This window comes from Paramacrobiotus metropolitanus, unplaced genomic scaffold, assembly GCF_019649055.1.
Source record: "Paramacrobiotus metropolitanus isolate TYO unplaced genomic scaffold, Prichtersi_v1.0 Parri_scaffold0000016, whole genome shotgun sequence".
NCBI lineage: Eukaryota > Metazoa > Tardigrada > Eutardigrada > Parachela > Macrobiotidae > Paramacrobiotus > Paramacrobiotus metropolitanus.
In genome coordinates, this window is record NW_026570236.1 from 420599 (window position 1) to 437224 (window position 16626).

Below are 16626 nucleotides of genomic sequence, written 5' to 3' on the forward strand. Positions count from 1 at the left end.
TTTTAAGGGACAAATATCATAACTTCGCAGTATTTTCTTTCGGTGTTAAAACAATGTCTCCTTTCTTTATTAAAATCGACAGTCAGATAAGCTTCGTTTACGCCAGACCATCATGGTAGGCCACAATCCGAGAACATCTGGTGACAGACTGCACGTACCTCCTTTCAGCAGTAATACAGACATTAACAAGTCCAACATGTAATCTGTTTCCATTCTTAATTTCTCATGCAAGCACTGAACCACTTCACATATCGTCGCCAAACAAAATTCCGAAATAAAAGATACATACAAATTAGTTCACGAGCGGCTCCGCCGTCTTCTTTTGTGATCGGTAGACCTCGATCGGGACCGCCTTCTTCGCTCTTCCCTTCTCCTGTCTTTATCATCTCGGGACCGCTTGTCTGATTTTTCACTCGTTCTGGTCACCTCTTCGACAATTTTGTGATCGTAATACTTGTCGTTGTTGATGTAGCGTGTAGAGCGGTTGTATTCCTTTTCCGAGATCACTTCAAGCGCCGCACCGGCAATACTAACGGAACGCTTCTCTTCTCCCACCAATACAACGATATATCGTCCAGCTTCGTTGTCCATCGCTGTCACTTTACCAGTACGGTTCTGGTGGCGTCCAGAATTTATTGACACATATCCTCCCACAGCTATAACCTTCTCCTGGAAAATTGTATAAGGTCAGACATACCAACTCCGGTATAAGTACATAAAAATTTTGACTATAAGCTACATACTGTATAACTGCACTTTACAAAAACTTAAAAACGACGAAAACACGGCGAAAGCACCCACAAAAACATTTCTTCGAGTTTCCATTCCAAAATAAACACAACACTGTTCTTTCTGTAATTACTTCTATCATTTTACGATATAAAATACAAACTTAAGTTATTACCACAATTTTTTACGTACAGTACTTAAAGAAAGAAAAGCTTACTGATGGATATGCAGAAGTACTATACAGTGTACAATACACAAACAAAACCTTACACTTCCTTCCAGTTTCCTTCACAATTACCAAAAACAAAACGTCAGGCGCACAAAACGAACCACTTGCAGGATTTTGTAAGTTACTGTATATCAAAATCCTCATAGATTCCAAAATATTATCAAGTAAGATCGAAAACTGTAATAAGAACGTAAGCAGACTAAATTCAAGTACGCCAAAATTACGATAATCACATAAGCATTAATCAAGACCAGGAGAAAGTACATACCTTTTCATCCTTCTCCTCTCCACTCCGCCCCTCCTTCTTCCTTTCCTTAACCGGAGTCGCCCCCAATCCCAATCCCCGCGGTCTAAGCAGAACCTCCACGGGCTTCGTCACTTGTTTATTCCTCAATCCAATCCCTTCGTCCGCCTTCCAGCCCATTCCCCTCAACATGGCCATCCCGTAGGCCTCCACGGGTATCCTGTCATAATCTTCCAGACTGGATTCCTCAGCGCGCAGCGCCACATCCAACCTGGCATCCGTTTCAAACCCTTCGGGAAGTTTATTCTGCATCCACAGCGGAATCTCGGTTACTCCGTCGTCCTTGCTGTCGATCTTCGTCTCGGTCCCCTGAAAACGCTGGGCATCTTCCAGGATAGCCGCGGCGGCGGCAGCGTCATCGCTGGAGACAGGGAGCGCGGCAGGGGTTACAGATTTAGCAAGAAGGGGGGCATAGGTGTTGCGTTTGATGAGAGGGATTACCAAAGAGTCAAAATCAGTGTGGTCAGAATCTGCGGGGGAGAGGAGATCATTAATGGATGTGACTAGCTGGCGTTTGGGCGCTTCGGGTGCCTCTACGGGTGCGATTACGGATTGCACTAGTTTGGATTCGATTTTGCGGGAGAAACTGAAGGCAACTTTCGATGAAGATGGAGGAACGGGATCGCTGTTCATCTTCATCGTCTGCACTGAAAGTGTAGGTCCACAGGCAAAGCCAAGATACAGTACAGTACCTGAGTACTGAAAGCAGTGCTTACGGATTACTCTAGAGTCTAGACTCTAGAGTCAAGACTTGTCTAGAATCCAAAAATCAAATAATTTATTATTAACCACTAGGCAAGAATATATCGGATGAATCCCGGAATCCAGAAAAGGCTTTGCTTAAAGGGATCAGAGAGAAACAACGTAAAGACAGATTAAGTCCAAACTTGAAAAAAAATTAATATAAATCTTTCTCACGAGTCAGTACCGACAGTACGAAGTACATACATGAGTCAAAGCTAGCGACAGCGTCATCACAACGTGCGCTGCCATAAGGGGCAGTACAGTAACGAACGTAACTGCCCATGCTGGGGCGCAGAGACCGATTTGCTATATGGGGGCGAAAATTCCCACCCCGCTCGTGGCGCACCTGATTTCGGGCTCGGATGCGTTTCCGCTTCCGGTTTCGCAAGGTTTTCTTCTGTTCTTTCCAGTCTCACTGGTTGTCCTGTTGTCCATAAGAAGAATCTGATTCTTTTTTTGTCTACTAGTAGACAATAGACACCTTGATTGCAAATTCTTTATCGTTTACTCATTTTGATTAACCGAGAATGGAACATTGTTACAATAAGGGCTGCGGAAAGCAGTTCAAAGTTTCGGATAATTCCTCCACATCATGTACTTTTCACCCTGGAGAACCGTATTTCCATGACGCATACAAAGAATGGACGTGTTGTAAAAAGCGTTCCACGGATTTTACGGAGTTCCTCAATTTTAAGGGATGCAAAACATCCTTTCACTCGCATGTGAAACCGGTGGAAAAACCCAAACCAAAGCCTGTCGAAGTGGTCGACGAAATCTCGAAGCCTCCAGCGAAACCTCAGGAACCGATGCAGCGACCCGATGCCAGTTCGCCTTTAATCCCTCTGCCCGTCCAAGTCACGGCCTCTCTCAAAAAGTCTCTGGAAGAGCAACTGGAAAAGCTGAAGCTCCTAGCGGACGGTGATAAAAGCGAAAATGTGAGAAAATAAAAAATGAATACAGAATACTCATAAATAATTACACAGTATTTCGATTTTTGAATTTATTTTTGGCAGAATGCCGTGAAAGTTGGCGATCCCTGCCAACATCGTGGCTGCGCTGTCAAATACGACGGCCCGCAAAGTGACCACTCCAAGTGCATTTATCATCCGGGCTTTCCCGTGTTCCACGAAGGGATGAAGTACTGGACTTGTTGTCAGCGGAAGACGAGTGAATTCGATGTGTTTATGAAGCAGGAGGGCTGTGAACAGGGCAACCATGTCTGGAAGAAGACCGCCGCGGAGCTGCAGGCGGTGCCGACGTGTCGCACCGACTGGCATCAGACGCCGTCGCATGTCTACGCCACTTTCTACGCCAAAAACGCCGTTCCCGAGCAGTGCAGCATCCAGGCTAATCCGGTGAAATTGAAGGTGAAACTGGTGTTCGATGCGGGCAAAAGTCTCTTTGAGAAAGAGATGGTGTTGGGAGGAATTATCGACATTGAGCAGTCGGATGTAAGTAGCAAAGCTTTTGCTTTTTTTTTTGGTTTTAACGAGCGCGATAGTTATTTTATTTTCTTCAGTTAACGTTTCTTACCTGAACCTTGTATCGCACATTCTTTTGTTACGGAAATATGTGAACTCTGACTTTAAATATTGAGTTTTGTCCCAGAGTTTTGTTCGTCGTGCTGCCTGTTGCATTAGTGTTTTTTAAAGTGTTACAAGATGCTATTATTGTTCACTAAATGATAATAGTAATATTATACAGTATTGCATGTGCGTAATTTTTCATCGTGATGAGTTATTCCTCTAAATGGCAGGTTACGTTGGCGGGCCCCAAAGTGGAAGTCAAGATGAAGAAAGCTGAAGCGGCAGCATGGAAAACTTTGGATATTAAAGAGAATTAATGTTCCCTTGCCGCCACAATTTGGCAAGACTTACATGTATGATCTTCATTTTTTACGTTGGAAAATAGATAAGAAAATCTTGACGCTGTTTTGACATTCGATGATGGAATTGGTGACCACCATTGGTGATTGGTACCTCAATAATTTCGTCTGCAGACGATGTACGATTGATTTATTGCGTAGTGTACAAGCAAAATTATTCAAAAAATGCGCTTGAAAATGAAAGGTGCGCTTGCGTCAATTTCGTTGTAAAGTACAAACTAACCCAGGTTGAGTTAGCTTGCAATCAATATGAGCGTTGGATAGCACGAATTTTGAACGGAAGCGGCTTGCAGGACACTCCGAATTGGTATTCATCCAGCGGCGGGAGTTCGTGGCCGGGTGCTTTGTGGAATTCGATCTGCTGCATCATGTTGGCGAAAACGAGAAACATCAACGATTTGGCTAGCTCTATGCCGGGGCAGAATCGTGTGCCTGAAAAATACAGCGTTTTTTAAAGCCAAAGTTAAAACAATTTAATTTTTTCCAGTTGAGTAAATTCGATTAGTGCTCCCACCACTGAATGTACGAGTATGCTGACAGCCATACATACTGTATTTTAACGAGTCATCTGCCTGTATAATGTATGTTGAAAATATGATATTGAAAGTGTTTCATTTTATTGTTCGACCTTTACACTTACCCACACCGAAAGCCACAAATTCTTTCGGGACATGCACACGTCCATCGGATCCGAGGAATCTTTCCGGGTTAAACACCAAAGGATTATCCCAGTAGGCGGGGTTTCGATGGATGGACCACGAGTTGTAAATAATTTGGGTCCGCTTGGGAATTCGGAAGCCCATCACTTCGGATTCCTCAAAGGCCGAGCGTGGGTTGCCGATTGGCGCATTTCCTCCCAAACGCAGGAATTCATACATTGTCGCCATGGTGTACGGCAAATCGTCTAATGGAAAATCAATGCAAACTGAAACTGCACATAATTTTCTGTAACACAATATTTGTATGAACTTGGGCCATTGCCATCGTTCTACTCGATTAGTATAAGTTCCTGTAATTATGTTAACAACTCATGATTAGCTTATTCGTATCACTTGCGACTTCGTGTGCTTTTAATTACGCAAAAGTTTTCTTGAGCGGTAAACTGATATTAAATACAAAAATATTGTGACTACTGAAATGCGGAGCCAGGCTTGATTATTCTCTTGTAATTTCGCTTTTCTACAGTAGAAGTAGTGCTTCTAAACGGCCTACAAAATACTGGCACAGCAAACTGGCGGTTATTTTTCATCAACCACGAGTGAAAATAATCAAAAGTATGATTCTTAGTTTTAATACAGTACATGTCATAATTACATAGAAACGTAAAAAAAACCTCCTTTGTACAGTTACAGATAGCGCATACGGCACGATTTACCTTGATCCCTGCTCACAACAGGCCGGCTTGGGCCAACGACACGAACAATTTCCTCATTGACACGGCGTTGCACTTCGGGATACTTGGTCATAAAGAGGATGGCCCACAGGATGGCCACGTTCGTCGCTTCCGGTCCGGCACTCCACAGTCCCATCGTCGAACAGATGAGATCATCCTTGTCTACGTTAACAGGAAAATCGGTATTAACTTATAAGTTAAGAGTGTGCGACGCATTAGGACTTCACCACTGACGTTGCTCATGGGCGCATTGGCATAAAGTTTTCGCATCGATGATAATTTTTTGGACAGTTAGGGAATAGATTAGGGCTGGACAGTTAAAGAGCGTCAAAGAGACTTAACACTATGCCTTATACTGAAGCTTTTCACCCGAATTATTTCCAGCCGACGCAAATCACACACCCAGTAAATTATCGGATTTGCATTACTGCATGCAAAATTCTTACAAGCGTATTGCCGAAATTCTTATATAAGCCATGTTGTTCTGGAGTGGTCATATTACAATTTTTGTGTGCGAAGATCAAAGCCTTTTGTCCACAACTAACTTTGATTTTAAAAACTGCAAAATATATTCCGATTTATTTGTTACGTACGACCAAGAATGGCAAAGGTTATGTGCATTTTCATGATGCTGTTTGTCAGCTATGCCGCAAGTAGATCTGTTTCTTACTTCACCGCTGCAGATGCGGATTATATTCAGCGAGTTCAGGTAATTTGGTGCTACTATGTATATCCTAGCGCTATAATTTATTATTGATATTTTCTTTGTATATAAAGTTTGCATTATTTAATGCTTATTGTAATGTTGACAGGAAATTTTGGATTCTCATGTTGAATCATCGGATTTTCCTGCCACCTATTTATTTCCTCAGAATCACCGGGCTCTGGACAGTGCAATGAAGGACATAATCTCGTCTTCTGTGCCCATGAAACGAAATAGCGAAATCCTCAACACTCTCATTGGTCTCCCGGCGAGACTGAAGCTCAAAGGCTAAGAAATCTGATGGAAAATGCTAACGAAATTTTAATAACAGTTTTGGCGGCCTTTCATTTTTGGTCCTTTTTAATGGTACCGGAAATGTACGCCTTCATGCTGTGATTTCTGTTTCTGCTACATAATTGAAAGTTAGGTTGCGCGTACATTGCTGACGCATTTTCACGTCAGCTTTTCCTACTCACTTTCTAACTAAACGTCTAACCTGCCCGAGTAAATAAGTTTTACATAATGCACACGCACTGCTGCTTTGCTTTATTTTGTGAATCATCTTCAAGTGAATGTACGAGTAATGCTGTATAACCGTGAATTAGGCATACACTGCTGTTTTTTTGTTAATTTATATTGAACTTGAAAAAATTAAAATTAGTTTCGGTGCTTACTTTGAAAGGCCAGTGATGGCTTGATATCATTTCCGCGAATGTGCCGTATATATGCGTCAAAGAAATCCACCATGGCTCCGTCTTTGTACATCTGCTCATGCTGAGCGTACTCTTTTGTAAAGAGTTCCCACTCGCGTTCGACCATGTACCGCAACGCATCCCAGTCCTTGTTGAAAGGGGGAATATATCGCAGGAAAGGATACCTGCACCAAAAAACTGTTACCGTAAGCCTGGCAGTTAATCTGTCACGCCTATCATATTAATCACACACTACTCTGTATATATAGCTAGTTGTACAGATAGTTACTATGAACAGTGTTTGCAATATACTCTCTATGTACTTGTATAGATTCGCAGTGTACAGAAAAACCGTTTTTTGTGACAAAAGTCTTCTCACTGTTGAATCGGTGACCCGGCAATCGCGGCAAAAGCCTGCATGTTTTTTTCGGTCAGCTTTTTGAATTCTTCGCCGTTAAACTCCAGCTCTCTTCCGAACATCACTCCACAAAGGACGTTAAGGGTCACCGGATAGACGTACGGGTCGGGGTCAAATGCTCCCGAATTATGACGCTTAAAGGCCGTGATCATATGGTCCGCTTGTCGAACAATTATCCCATCTACTTTCTTGGCTTCTAGTCCAAGCTCACGGTATGTATCCATGACGAAGTCGTGGGTCGCTTTCCATTTGGGTCCTTCCATATCGAGAATGTCTGCGATGCGACCAGTCAGTAACCATACCCAATAAATATTCCTTATTTTATAATAGTTTATCAGTGTTGCCGACAGCGTCGTCTTATGCAGTGTTTTATAGTGCCTACCAAGTTCTTCTAGGTTCATCTAATAAAACTTTTTCGTTTGTCGTTTTTCCTACGTATAAACTCGTATCTGGATTTGCAGGTTATTAACTAACCTACATATAACTTACTGGCAAAATAACCTGCCAACTGGCAAGTTATTTTGCAGGTAAATATGTACAGTAGTAGATATTGTAAGTAACGATTTGTAGAGAGAGATAGCGCATAACACTTTAATTTGATTAAGAAAGTATGAATTATTTGAATTATTTGATTCTGCACAATAGGACATTCCATTTAAAGGCATCTTGCGTGTGCATTTGTGTGTTTTTATCAAAAAAGTTGAAGAAGTTTTTATGTTAATTAAAAATTAAGTTGGTATAGTGTACAGTACAGTACTTGCTAGGGTCGAGTCTGTAAGAGTGTCCAGATGTCTCATAGTCATACATATAAATGAATATCGGGTAGTACCGGTACTTACTGTGAACTTCGCCATCTTTTCCAGCGCTAAAATATTTGGTGAGGAATCCATAAGGTCTACCGATGAAGTTCTCGTCTTGCTCCACGAGAAAGGCCTTGACCGCTTCGTAATCTTGCAGGACTACCGTGTACTGGTTGCCCCAAAACATAGCCACGAGGCGCGGATATTTTTTCCGCAATTTATCTAATCCAATCCATGGGTATTTCCCAAGAAATGGTAAGTAACCAAGAAAGGGTATACCTGCATATAAAATAGAAACCACAATCTGATGCTGAACAAGAGCTATGGATACATACATGTGCTAGATCTGGACATCGAAATTTAAAAACATATTAATAACCTACTAATTAAAAGTAAGCATGCACTTTGCTTCGGTAATTTTGTATTGAAAAAATAAAACACAGAGGGTTAGCATTGTTGATACCGCGCCTGCATGTTTTCTAACCAAAAGTCGCAGTTTTTTTTAAGAGTTTAGATGTCGGTATAACGGTTATACATGTATGTAGAACATGTGCACGGGAAGTTCACTAGCGAATTATAATACTAAGAAGACGACTTTTCAAATTTAATATTAAAAGCAAAGTTTATTATACAACCAAATTCATCTAGGTAGGTATAAAACTTTTTCGTTGGTGGTTTTTCCTACGTATTAACTCGCATCTGTTTATGAAATATGGGCAGCTTCAATATCTACGATCATATCTAATTTTGATTCGGGTGAATTGTTTTGTACAGTCATTTTTAACGATTACCCAGTAACTGCTAACGGAATATATTGCTATTATGAGACGGTGCGGTAGATATTTTATAATTTCTTTCTTGGCGGAAGGGCAAATTTTACCGCCGTCCGTTGTCGGTATAATGATGTAGGTACCATTGTAACACATCGCCTTTAATGCATGCATCCTTAGACCTTAGGCATGTTTACGCATACAGTACTAAATATAATCTGATAATCATAAATTAATACGATATTAATAACAGTATAACATTAATACACGTTGTAGATGTACATACAGTACTCACAAAGTCATAATAATGTAAGCGTGTCAAAAAGAGCAAGGCCGGGTATTCGTACAGTACCACACTAAAAGAATCCAAGTCTACGAAGTAACTCAAGTAAGCTTACCCATGGGACCAGGTGGAGTGCCATCCAGACCTGGACGGGTATACCAGACGTGCCATATTCCATATGCAATACCGACAACCGCCGTCAGACCAGGCAAAATGGCAAGTAATTCTGCTATCATATTTCGCTGATATTTGGTGCAAAATAATTAGATTAGTGTCGCGATCTGTAGTTTAGAGATGCGCGATCCCCTGACACTACACTTATCGTTAATTAACTAAAAAGAAACGTATTATTTTTTATCTAGTCGCAAATATTGGTAATGTGAGAATCAACAGCTAAAAAACAAGCAGAGGTGAAGTACCCACGCACTAATAAGCGCTTAAGTTTTTTGCCTTCCGGTAATAAATTTTGTAGAAACACGTTGCGAAAGGCTGTTGCAGCTGATTACCGTATACAATATTGTCAGTCATGGCATAAAATGGACAATGGGAATTTGCCGGTTATGATTGCAATATGTGAGTAATAATTTGAATGGAATAGTTATTAAAGTAAGTACACATTTATCTACTGAGTAGTGGTAATTATATAAACCATAGCACGGGTATACGCTCTTACCATTAGTGATTCTGGTAACGCATAATAACTTTTTAATAAAATAATGTTTTACAATTTGTTTTCTGTTACACAGTTATACTGCTTAATTTAGAGTGTAAACGTGGGTATTGTTCGTGTTCGTATAAAGTATATTAGTTTTTAAAACTTCTGTCAATCCAATGAAATGTTCGAGACCTACTCTACATGTTGCAGAATTATACGCGGTCAGTTTATCATTTTTGTTTTGGCTAATTTTTTTAAATGTGATAATGTTCAGCTCCGTAAAGATCTGTACCAAAAACTTGGGTTTTGATCCACAGTTTTTGTGCTATGCTCTTTACTTTGAACCATCATACTCGTACATATCTCTATGCATGACAACTGTCTTGATCAATAGTCATATTCTAGAAGGTTGAATATGATAGTCGTATTCTAAAAAGTTAGTATTACAACCTACGAGATAGAACGTAAAATTCAAACATAATGCAAAGTGGCTTCCCATTGCGTCGAAACTCATTGACCAGCAGAGTTGAGTTTTCGACATATTCACAAACAAACCATTCTTCCCTGCCAAAATAAATAATGGCGCTTGAAAGCTGAACCGGCATTTTGCACGTTTGTCTGTATTACAGTTGCTGCAAAAGGGCGATTATTATTGTGCGCCTAGTTCTATACCCGGCATACGTACTTTGATTCCCTCGCTGATGATTACATACAAATCTGTCGCTGGAAGACCCACCCAGCCACTCGGCTGATATCCACAGCGCTCGATATATCCCCGGCCCGCCGCTCTCTCCTATCGGAAGTGCTGAGTTGCGTAATAATAAGCCAGCGCAAACGGTGTCATCCAATAGGATTATACAGTGCCAACATGCAAAAATTCTTACTAAGATTCCGTGTGCCCACCCGGCGTAGCCTCAAACCGTTCGATATACAACATAAGCACGGTACTTCTATTCCCAGCCGTTCAGTACGGAAATCCTTATTGCAAATTTTCGTTAATTTTTTAACGACAGGTTTCGGGATTATAACATCTTACGTAGAGGGGTGTACCAGCTCTGCAGATATACTAACTTGCTAGTTAATAGAATTGTGGCGCCTTAAATATTTTGAAAAGCCCAAATTTTCGTTTTGCGCGTCGTATCCTTGCTAACGAAAATGTCCGAAAGCCTAAAGATTGTAGCATTCCTTGGCAGCGTTCGACAAGGTCGGATGTGTGAACGTGTGGCGAAGTTTGTTCGGAAGTGTCTCGAGGACCGCGGCCATACCGTAACTGTTATTGGTAGGCTAAACGCTGCGTATATTATAGAATTAGTACGTCGTACTTATGATACAAGCCCTTAATTATTTTATTAAACTTAATTCGTGCTACGGATGTACTTAAATAATTTTTTTTATTCGGAGACAGTGTAATTTCTGGCAAAGTAAATGCAAATATGGGTACCGGGAGGGCTTATAAATTAGTTACTGTATGTGAACGAGGTTATAATTTAGACTGATGTACATATTATGTGACAGAGCTAGAGTATAACATATCTGTAGAAGCATGCAATCTTTATGTTCAAATGCGTCCATATAAGATTTTTGCTCCGTTAACAGTTGATCTCCTGTTTTGCACAGATCCCTTAGAACTGGGTTTGGGCCAAGTTATCCAGCCAATGCATTTCTACCGTAACCCGGCGGAAATCCCGGCCATCTTACCGCAGCTCAACGAACAATTGAAAGAGGCCGACGCCTTTATTGCCATTGCTGGCGAGTATAATTCGCAGATTTCGCCGGCACTGTGCAGCGTCATGGACCATTTCCCACCGGTGTCTTACGCTTTCCGCCCAAGTGCCATCGTTACCTATTCTATGGGTAAGTAAAATAACGCTTGTCATCCAGCAGCAAACTAATCAATACGCCCTGCAACGTGACGCACTGTGCTCTTCTGGCGGATAACAAAAGGGAACACGAGCCACGTTACATAAGTGTGTGTGTGGTTATCCGCTTACATACTGGAACTGTTCATTTGTCGTACAATATTTCACCACTACGTCCATAGCGGTGCCGGGAAATCTCACGACAAATAGTATCGCTCCTTAACGCGGTAATAAGGCTCTTCCTCAAATAACCACGAAAACACGTGCACGAACAAGTATTTCGTTGCGGGATAGAAACTGTATACGATAGGTAGTTGTATTAACTTAACAATGTATCTGCGCATTGGATTATCATCTGCAGCTAATGTTCACTACGCATTGCAGGAAACTATGGTGGAATTCGTGCAGCTATGCTTTTGCGCCAGTTTCTATCGGAACTGACCACTGTCCATATGCCAAATATGTTAGGTCAGTGAACAGCTTGAATAACATGGATAATCTTCGATTTCGAATTGAAAACGATTTTCTTAACGATGTCGGCTGCAGTGATCTCGAAAGTCCACGAATCTCTGAACGATGCTGGAGAATGTGCCGGTGAGGATGCCACTTCGCGTTTACCGAAAGCCGCCGACAGTATGATCAATCAGCTGGAATGGTATGCTCGAGCACTGAAAAAAGAGCGCGAGGTACCGTCATATGTGCATAACAGTCCAAATTGTGTACTCGAGTGGTGTTTTTTTTTAAGTATATATACGATATTTCGTACGTAATTGTACCTTATAATATCTGCGTCGCATTTTATGAATTTCGAGTGCACAATTTACAATACCTACAGTACGTGTGTGTTGCAACTTGCAGGTGGGCTTACCGAAGCAGTAATCGTCACCGCTAGATGTATGGATATGTGGAAACGATACTTTCTGGTACTGTATTGTTGGAATATGGACCGGCGGCGAGTTCGAAACCCCCTGTTTTCACAGCAAATGACCCCTAAGAAACCTAACCCCGCGCTTTAACTAGAGTAGTCGATTTTGTTTTGGGTATTGATCCAAACTATTTTTCTAAATATCGTGATGTTCATCACCTTCACTCGAACATTGCTTATCAACTTCACTCGAACATTGCCCACTAATTAACGATAAAAAGCGCGACACACAGACACGCGACATATTAATAGATTTCAAATTTCAATACTACTTATGCAATATCCATGCATATGATCTTTCAATGATCGGTTTTCATTGTTTTGAAATAAAGAATCCACTGCGAGTGTTTATTAAGCGATATTGTTAAATAATCACAGCTGATAAAAATATAATACTAATAACCGACGAGTTACCGTTAGAACTTAACGACGAGTTACCGTTACCGACGAGTTGCCGTTACGTAGGGCATTTTTCAAAATTGTCGCTTTTGTAAAAAAGCTCATGCCTTCGGAGAAGAATTTAAAACCATGATTTCATAATGGTGAGTGCAGATTTGCATACTACCTGAAGCAAATACGAGTAAATCTATCAAGGTTTTCTAAGCGATTAAATTCACATAAAAGCGAATGAATTCACCGGTTGCACCGTTATAATTTTTACCTTCATCTCTGCATCTTAACATGCTTATGGAATAGCCAGAAGCTTGAAGTCGGGATAATCTAACAGTTCAAGTTTCAACCCTAATAATTTAATTCCTAAACGAAACAATAAGAATTAAAGTAGAAAATTACAAAATGATTACGGAATTATTTATAAGACAATTTCAGAGCAGTTTTTTTCATTAAGAATGAAAGTTACTGTTACTACTATGTAACAGTAACTTTAATTTTAATTCCTAATTTTAATTCCTTTAATTTTAAGTTTAATTCCTAAACGAAACAATAAGAATTAAAGTAGAAAATTGCAAAATGATTACGGAATTATTTATAAGACAATTTCAGAGCAGTTTTTTTCATTAAGAATGAAAGTTACTGTTACTACTATGTAATTTAGCAAGTTGTGACAGTAAGTAATTACTAATTAGCATCCGTACTACACACTAACATTTATAATTATGGAGAAAAATTTTATTACTGTACATAAAGTAAAAAATTGCAAAACTTTTATACAGTGCAGTTTAAAGCATGACACGTCAGTTCACTGAACCATCATATTGGAACCGGTTTGGTTAGCTTTTGTTTCTCTGCATTTCGAAATTCTTCTCCGAAGTTTCTCCTGTCTGCTTGCAGTTCATCTTGATACTGTTTCTGGTTATCTGACAGCTCCACAAGCGGTTTCTTCGTTCTTTATTGGCTTTTCAGCAGCTAGCAACTTGGCAGTGCATTTTTGGGAACGATTGTTCATTTGTCTAAACTCATAGCCTCCGAGGAAATTGTTTGCTCGTTTAATCGGTGTTGAACAGGCATTTAGTCATCGACTTCCTGTGTGTAACGCTGCAGTTTTGGAGTGTTTAGTGTCCAGTTCTGTACCGCTAATTAAACCATGTCTTCCGAAAAGCTGAACCTGGTTGTCTTCCTGGGAAGTGTTCGCCAAGGACGCCTGGCGGACCGTGTGGGGAAATTTATTCGCAAGCAGCTGGAAAGTCGCGGCCATCGTGTGACCATTCTCGGTAAATGACGCGGTCGTGGCCGTAGGTTTTACGGAGTTTGCAGAGGTTGCGCCAGGTTAAATGTGATACATTTACAATTGCTGTTAAACCAAGAATTATTTTGGAAGCAATCATCGTAATTATCATGGTTCATGGTTCCTGATTTCTTTGATAAATTTATTGATTAATTTTAAAATAACATTGTGTAGATCCTTTGGAACTGAAGCTGGGGGAAGTGCACCAGCCTCTGCATTTTTATCGCAATCCGGCCGAAGCCCCGGAGATTTTACGTACGGTGAATAAAACGATTCAGGATGCTGATGCCTTCGTTGCCGTGGCGGCGGAGTACAATTCGGCCATTTCGCCGTCGTTGTGCTCTATTATGGATCATTTTCCACCGGCATCCTATTCTTGGCGCCCGAGTTGCATTGTCACGTATTCAATGGGTGAGCAGAAGCGTTCGTACAGTTTTTAAATCGCGATCCATAAGTCATAACGTTAGGACGATGACGCAGCAAAATTGGAATTAGCACTGCTGTTTGTGCATTAAAAATTGTGATCGGGTTTTTTTGTCGTTGATAATTTTTTTGAATTTATCAGACGGTTGATTTCACCGATGATAACTGAATTAACGAACGTTTAGGTAATTACGGAGGTATTCGTGCGGCCATGCAGTTGCGGGAATTTCTTTCGGAATTGACAACTGTTCATATGCCCAGTATGGTTGGTAAGTTCGCGACTGCTGAATCAGTTTTACGGATCCGGTATCGGCCTCATTTTTCACTCGTTGGTCATTTGCATAACATGTTGCTCGAAAATTTACGCAGATTTCAGCCGAAATGTAATTGTCCTTAATCTGCAGCGTTTTAGCAAAACATGTGTATGATCACTTTGGCAAACCAGTCCAAAAATTGCTTTGTATTTATTTTGCTGCACATGCCAGTTTTCATCGAATTATGGAGGATGAATACTGATTCTGAAAGATGGCATCAGTAAATTAGGCTTCGTGTGCTTGCATTAATTTTGAGATACTATATTTAAAGGATAATTATACCCGTAATTTATAAAATGAAAGTGAAATGGCTTGTTGTATTGAATTTTGTGTCTTTTTATCAGTGATTTCGAAGGCTCATGAGCGCCTGACGGATGATGGAGAACCAACGGGTGAAGGCGTGCAGCTTCTGCCCAAAGCAGCAGCGGATATGATTAATCAGCTGGAGTGGTACGCTGCGGCACTCAAGAATCATCGCGCGGTAGGTTGATTGAAAAATGATTTAATACTGGAACTTGCTCGTGCTCGAAGAGGAGTTGACCCAGACTGGTTTAATTTGTAAGCTCTCCAGCTTACTTACTTTCAAAAAGTTTTTAGAATGCGTGTGGATTTTCTTGGATTTGGTGTCACGTTCTTGTGGAATTGTTTGTGTGATTAATTAATGCAGTTCTTTAATTCCACCTTACAACCGGTGTGAGAATTTCAGCCCGAAATTTTTTAAGGCTTTTTTAAATAGTTTACACCCGTATCAATCTGTTTTCTTTAGTTCACATTTTTTTTCGGAGGTAGCTGTAGCAGCGTTTCTGTATGTACATACGTTTTTCCTTCTGGAAAGTTCTAACTCTTGCTTGTTTTCCTGGAGTTTGCTATTTTAATTTTGTTTTCAGATATGATTTGGTGGGTACATAGTCACTTTAGCTAAACAAACAGAGATACGGAACTGTATAGTTTGTTTTGAAGCTAACGAGCGGCATTGAATGTTATGTAGAGTGGATGTCCGAAGATCGAACCATTCCGATAAAGAGGTCTTCCGATGAGAGTTCGCTCTGATTCAATTTGGTAGCTTATTTATGAATGTTGCTTGAACTTGCTTCTATGTACGGTTTCGCTTCCGGTGATGGAATTTTAGTAACAAATTTTTTATAGCCATGACAGTATGCGCTTGCTGGGGTGATGATTTAGATTGCTTTATTAAATTAATATATATTACAATAAATAAGTTGTTGTTGGAGCTAATATAATATGTTGGTGCTTGCTGGGTTAAGGTGTGTTTGACAAAGTCTGATTTCCCGGTTCTTCCGCGGTTTTTTTAGCCAATGACAAGTTGTGCTGACCGCAAATAAATATAGCGAAAGTATTTGTGATTCGTACCGTAACTCGCACTATTTTGTCACTAGATGCAATAAATCGCACTGATTGACAAATTCAATGTGAAAAATATGGAAAATTTACAGATTTTCAGTAGATATTAGTAAATGTTCGTTTTTCGTTTTGGTTCTGACTACGCACATTGTTATACAGGATTGCCGGTGGGAAAGAATAATTTAATCATATATGCAAAATTACAACACATGCAGTAAAATTTCAACGAGAATAGCATTTGTTTTCTCGTTGTTAGGATAGTACCTTCTTACACAATTTCTCGGAGTTTCTTAATTTTGCTAATTTATTGCTGGTCCGCTGTCTGGAAATTAAGAAAACGTAAGAACTTTTGAATTCTGTAAGAAACGAATATCAGGAAACACAACCGTCGCGAAATCGTTGCGTTATTCATTTTCAAAACACTAATGCTGCAAATAGAAGTACTGACAGTGTA

The 16626-nt window shown here is 40.3% G+C and overlaps 6 protein-coding genes across 6 annotated transcripts; 4 read left to right on the top strand and 2 right to left on the bottom strand.

Moving 5' to 3' along the window:
- Window positions 1–61: 61 nt before the first annotated feature.
- On the bottom strand, window positions 62–2170 carry LOC129585253 (G-patch domain and KOW motifs-containing protein-like). Its single transcript, XM_055477873.1, has 2 exons — window positions 1227–2170; window positions 62–669 (listed from the first exon to the last, which is right to left on the bottom strand). The coding sequence occupies exons 1-2, from the start codon at window positions 1899–1901 to the stop codon at window positions 298–300; spliced, it is 1047 nt and encodes a 348-aa protein (XP_055333848.1). The 5' UTR covers window positions 1902–2170; the 3' UTR covers window positions 62–297.
- Window positions 2171–2389: 219 nt separating this feature from the next.
- On the top strand, window positions 2390–4090 carry LOC129585257 (cysteine and histidine-rich domain-containing protein 1-like). Its single transcript, XM_055477878.1, has 3 exons — window positions 2390–2941; window positions 3020–3457; window positions 3763–4090. The coding sequence occupies exons 1-3, from the start codon at window positions 2534–2536 to the stop codon at window positions 3847–3849; spliced, it is 933 nt and encodes a 310-aa protein (XP_055333853.1). The 5' UTR covers window positions 2390–2533; the 3' UTR covers window positions 3850–4090.
- On the bottom strand, window positions 4006–9354 carry LOC129585256 (cytochrome P450 2J6-like). The gene is made up of 7 exons (XM_055477877.1): window positions 9066–9354; window positions 7937–8176; window positions 7059–7371; window positions 6662–6864; window positions 5267–5446; window positions 4532–4795; window positions 4006–4323 (listed from the first exon to the last, which is right to left on the bottom strand). Exons 1-7 carry the CDS (start codon window positions 9184–9186, stop codon window positions 4136–4138), a joined length of 1509 nt encoding a protein of 502 aa, XP_055333852.1. The 5' UTR covers window positions 9187–9354; the 3' UTR covers window positions 4006–4135.
- On the top strand, window positions 5777–6841 carry LOC129585258 (uncharacterized). The gene is made up of 2 exons (XM_055477879.1): window positions 5777–5993; window positions 6097–6841. Exons 1-2 carry the CDS (start codon window positions 5886–5888, stop codon window positions 6277–6279), a joined length of 291 nt encoding a protein of 96 aa, XP_055333854.1. The 5' UTR covers window positions 5777–5885; the 3' UTR covers window positions 6280–6841.
- A 1147-nt stretch (window positions 9355–10501) lies between the features above and the next one.
- Window positions 10502–12736, top strand: LOC129585162 (uncharacterized). Its single transcript, XM_055477746.1, has 5 exons — window positions 10502–10884; window positions 11223–11459; window positions 11849–11932; window positions 12011–12150; window positions 12323–12736. Exons 1-5 carry the CDS (start codon window positions 10761–10763, stop codon window positions 12341–12343), a joined length of 606 nt encoding a protein of 201 aa, XP_055333721.1. The 5' UTR covers window positions 10502–10760; the 3' UTR covers window positions 12344–12736.
- An 822-nt stretch (window positions 12737–13558) lies between these two features.
- Window positions 13559–16197, top strand: LOC129585161 (uncharacterized). Its single transcript, XM_055477745.1, has 5 exons — window positions 13559–14059; window positions 14248–14484; window positions 14682–14765; window positions 15155–15291; window positions 15799–16197. The coding sequence occupies exons 1-5, from the start codon at window positions 13933–13935 to the stop codon at window positions 15829–15831; spliced, it is 618 nt and encodes a 205-aa protein (XP_055333720.1). The 5' UTR covers window positions 13559–13932; the 3' UTR covers window positions 15832–16197.
- Window positions 16198–16626: the final 429 nt, after the last annotated feature.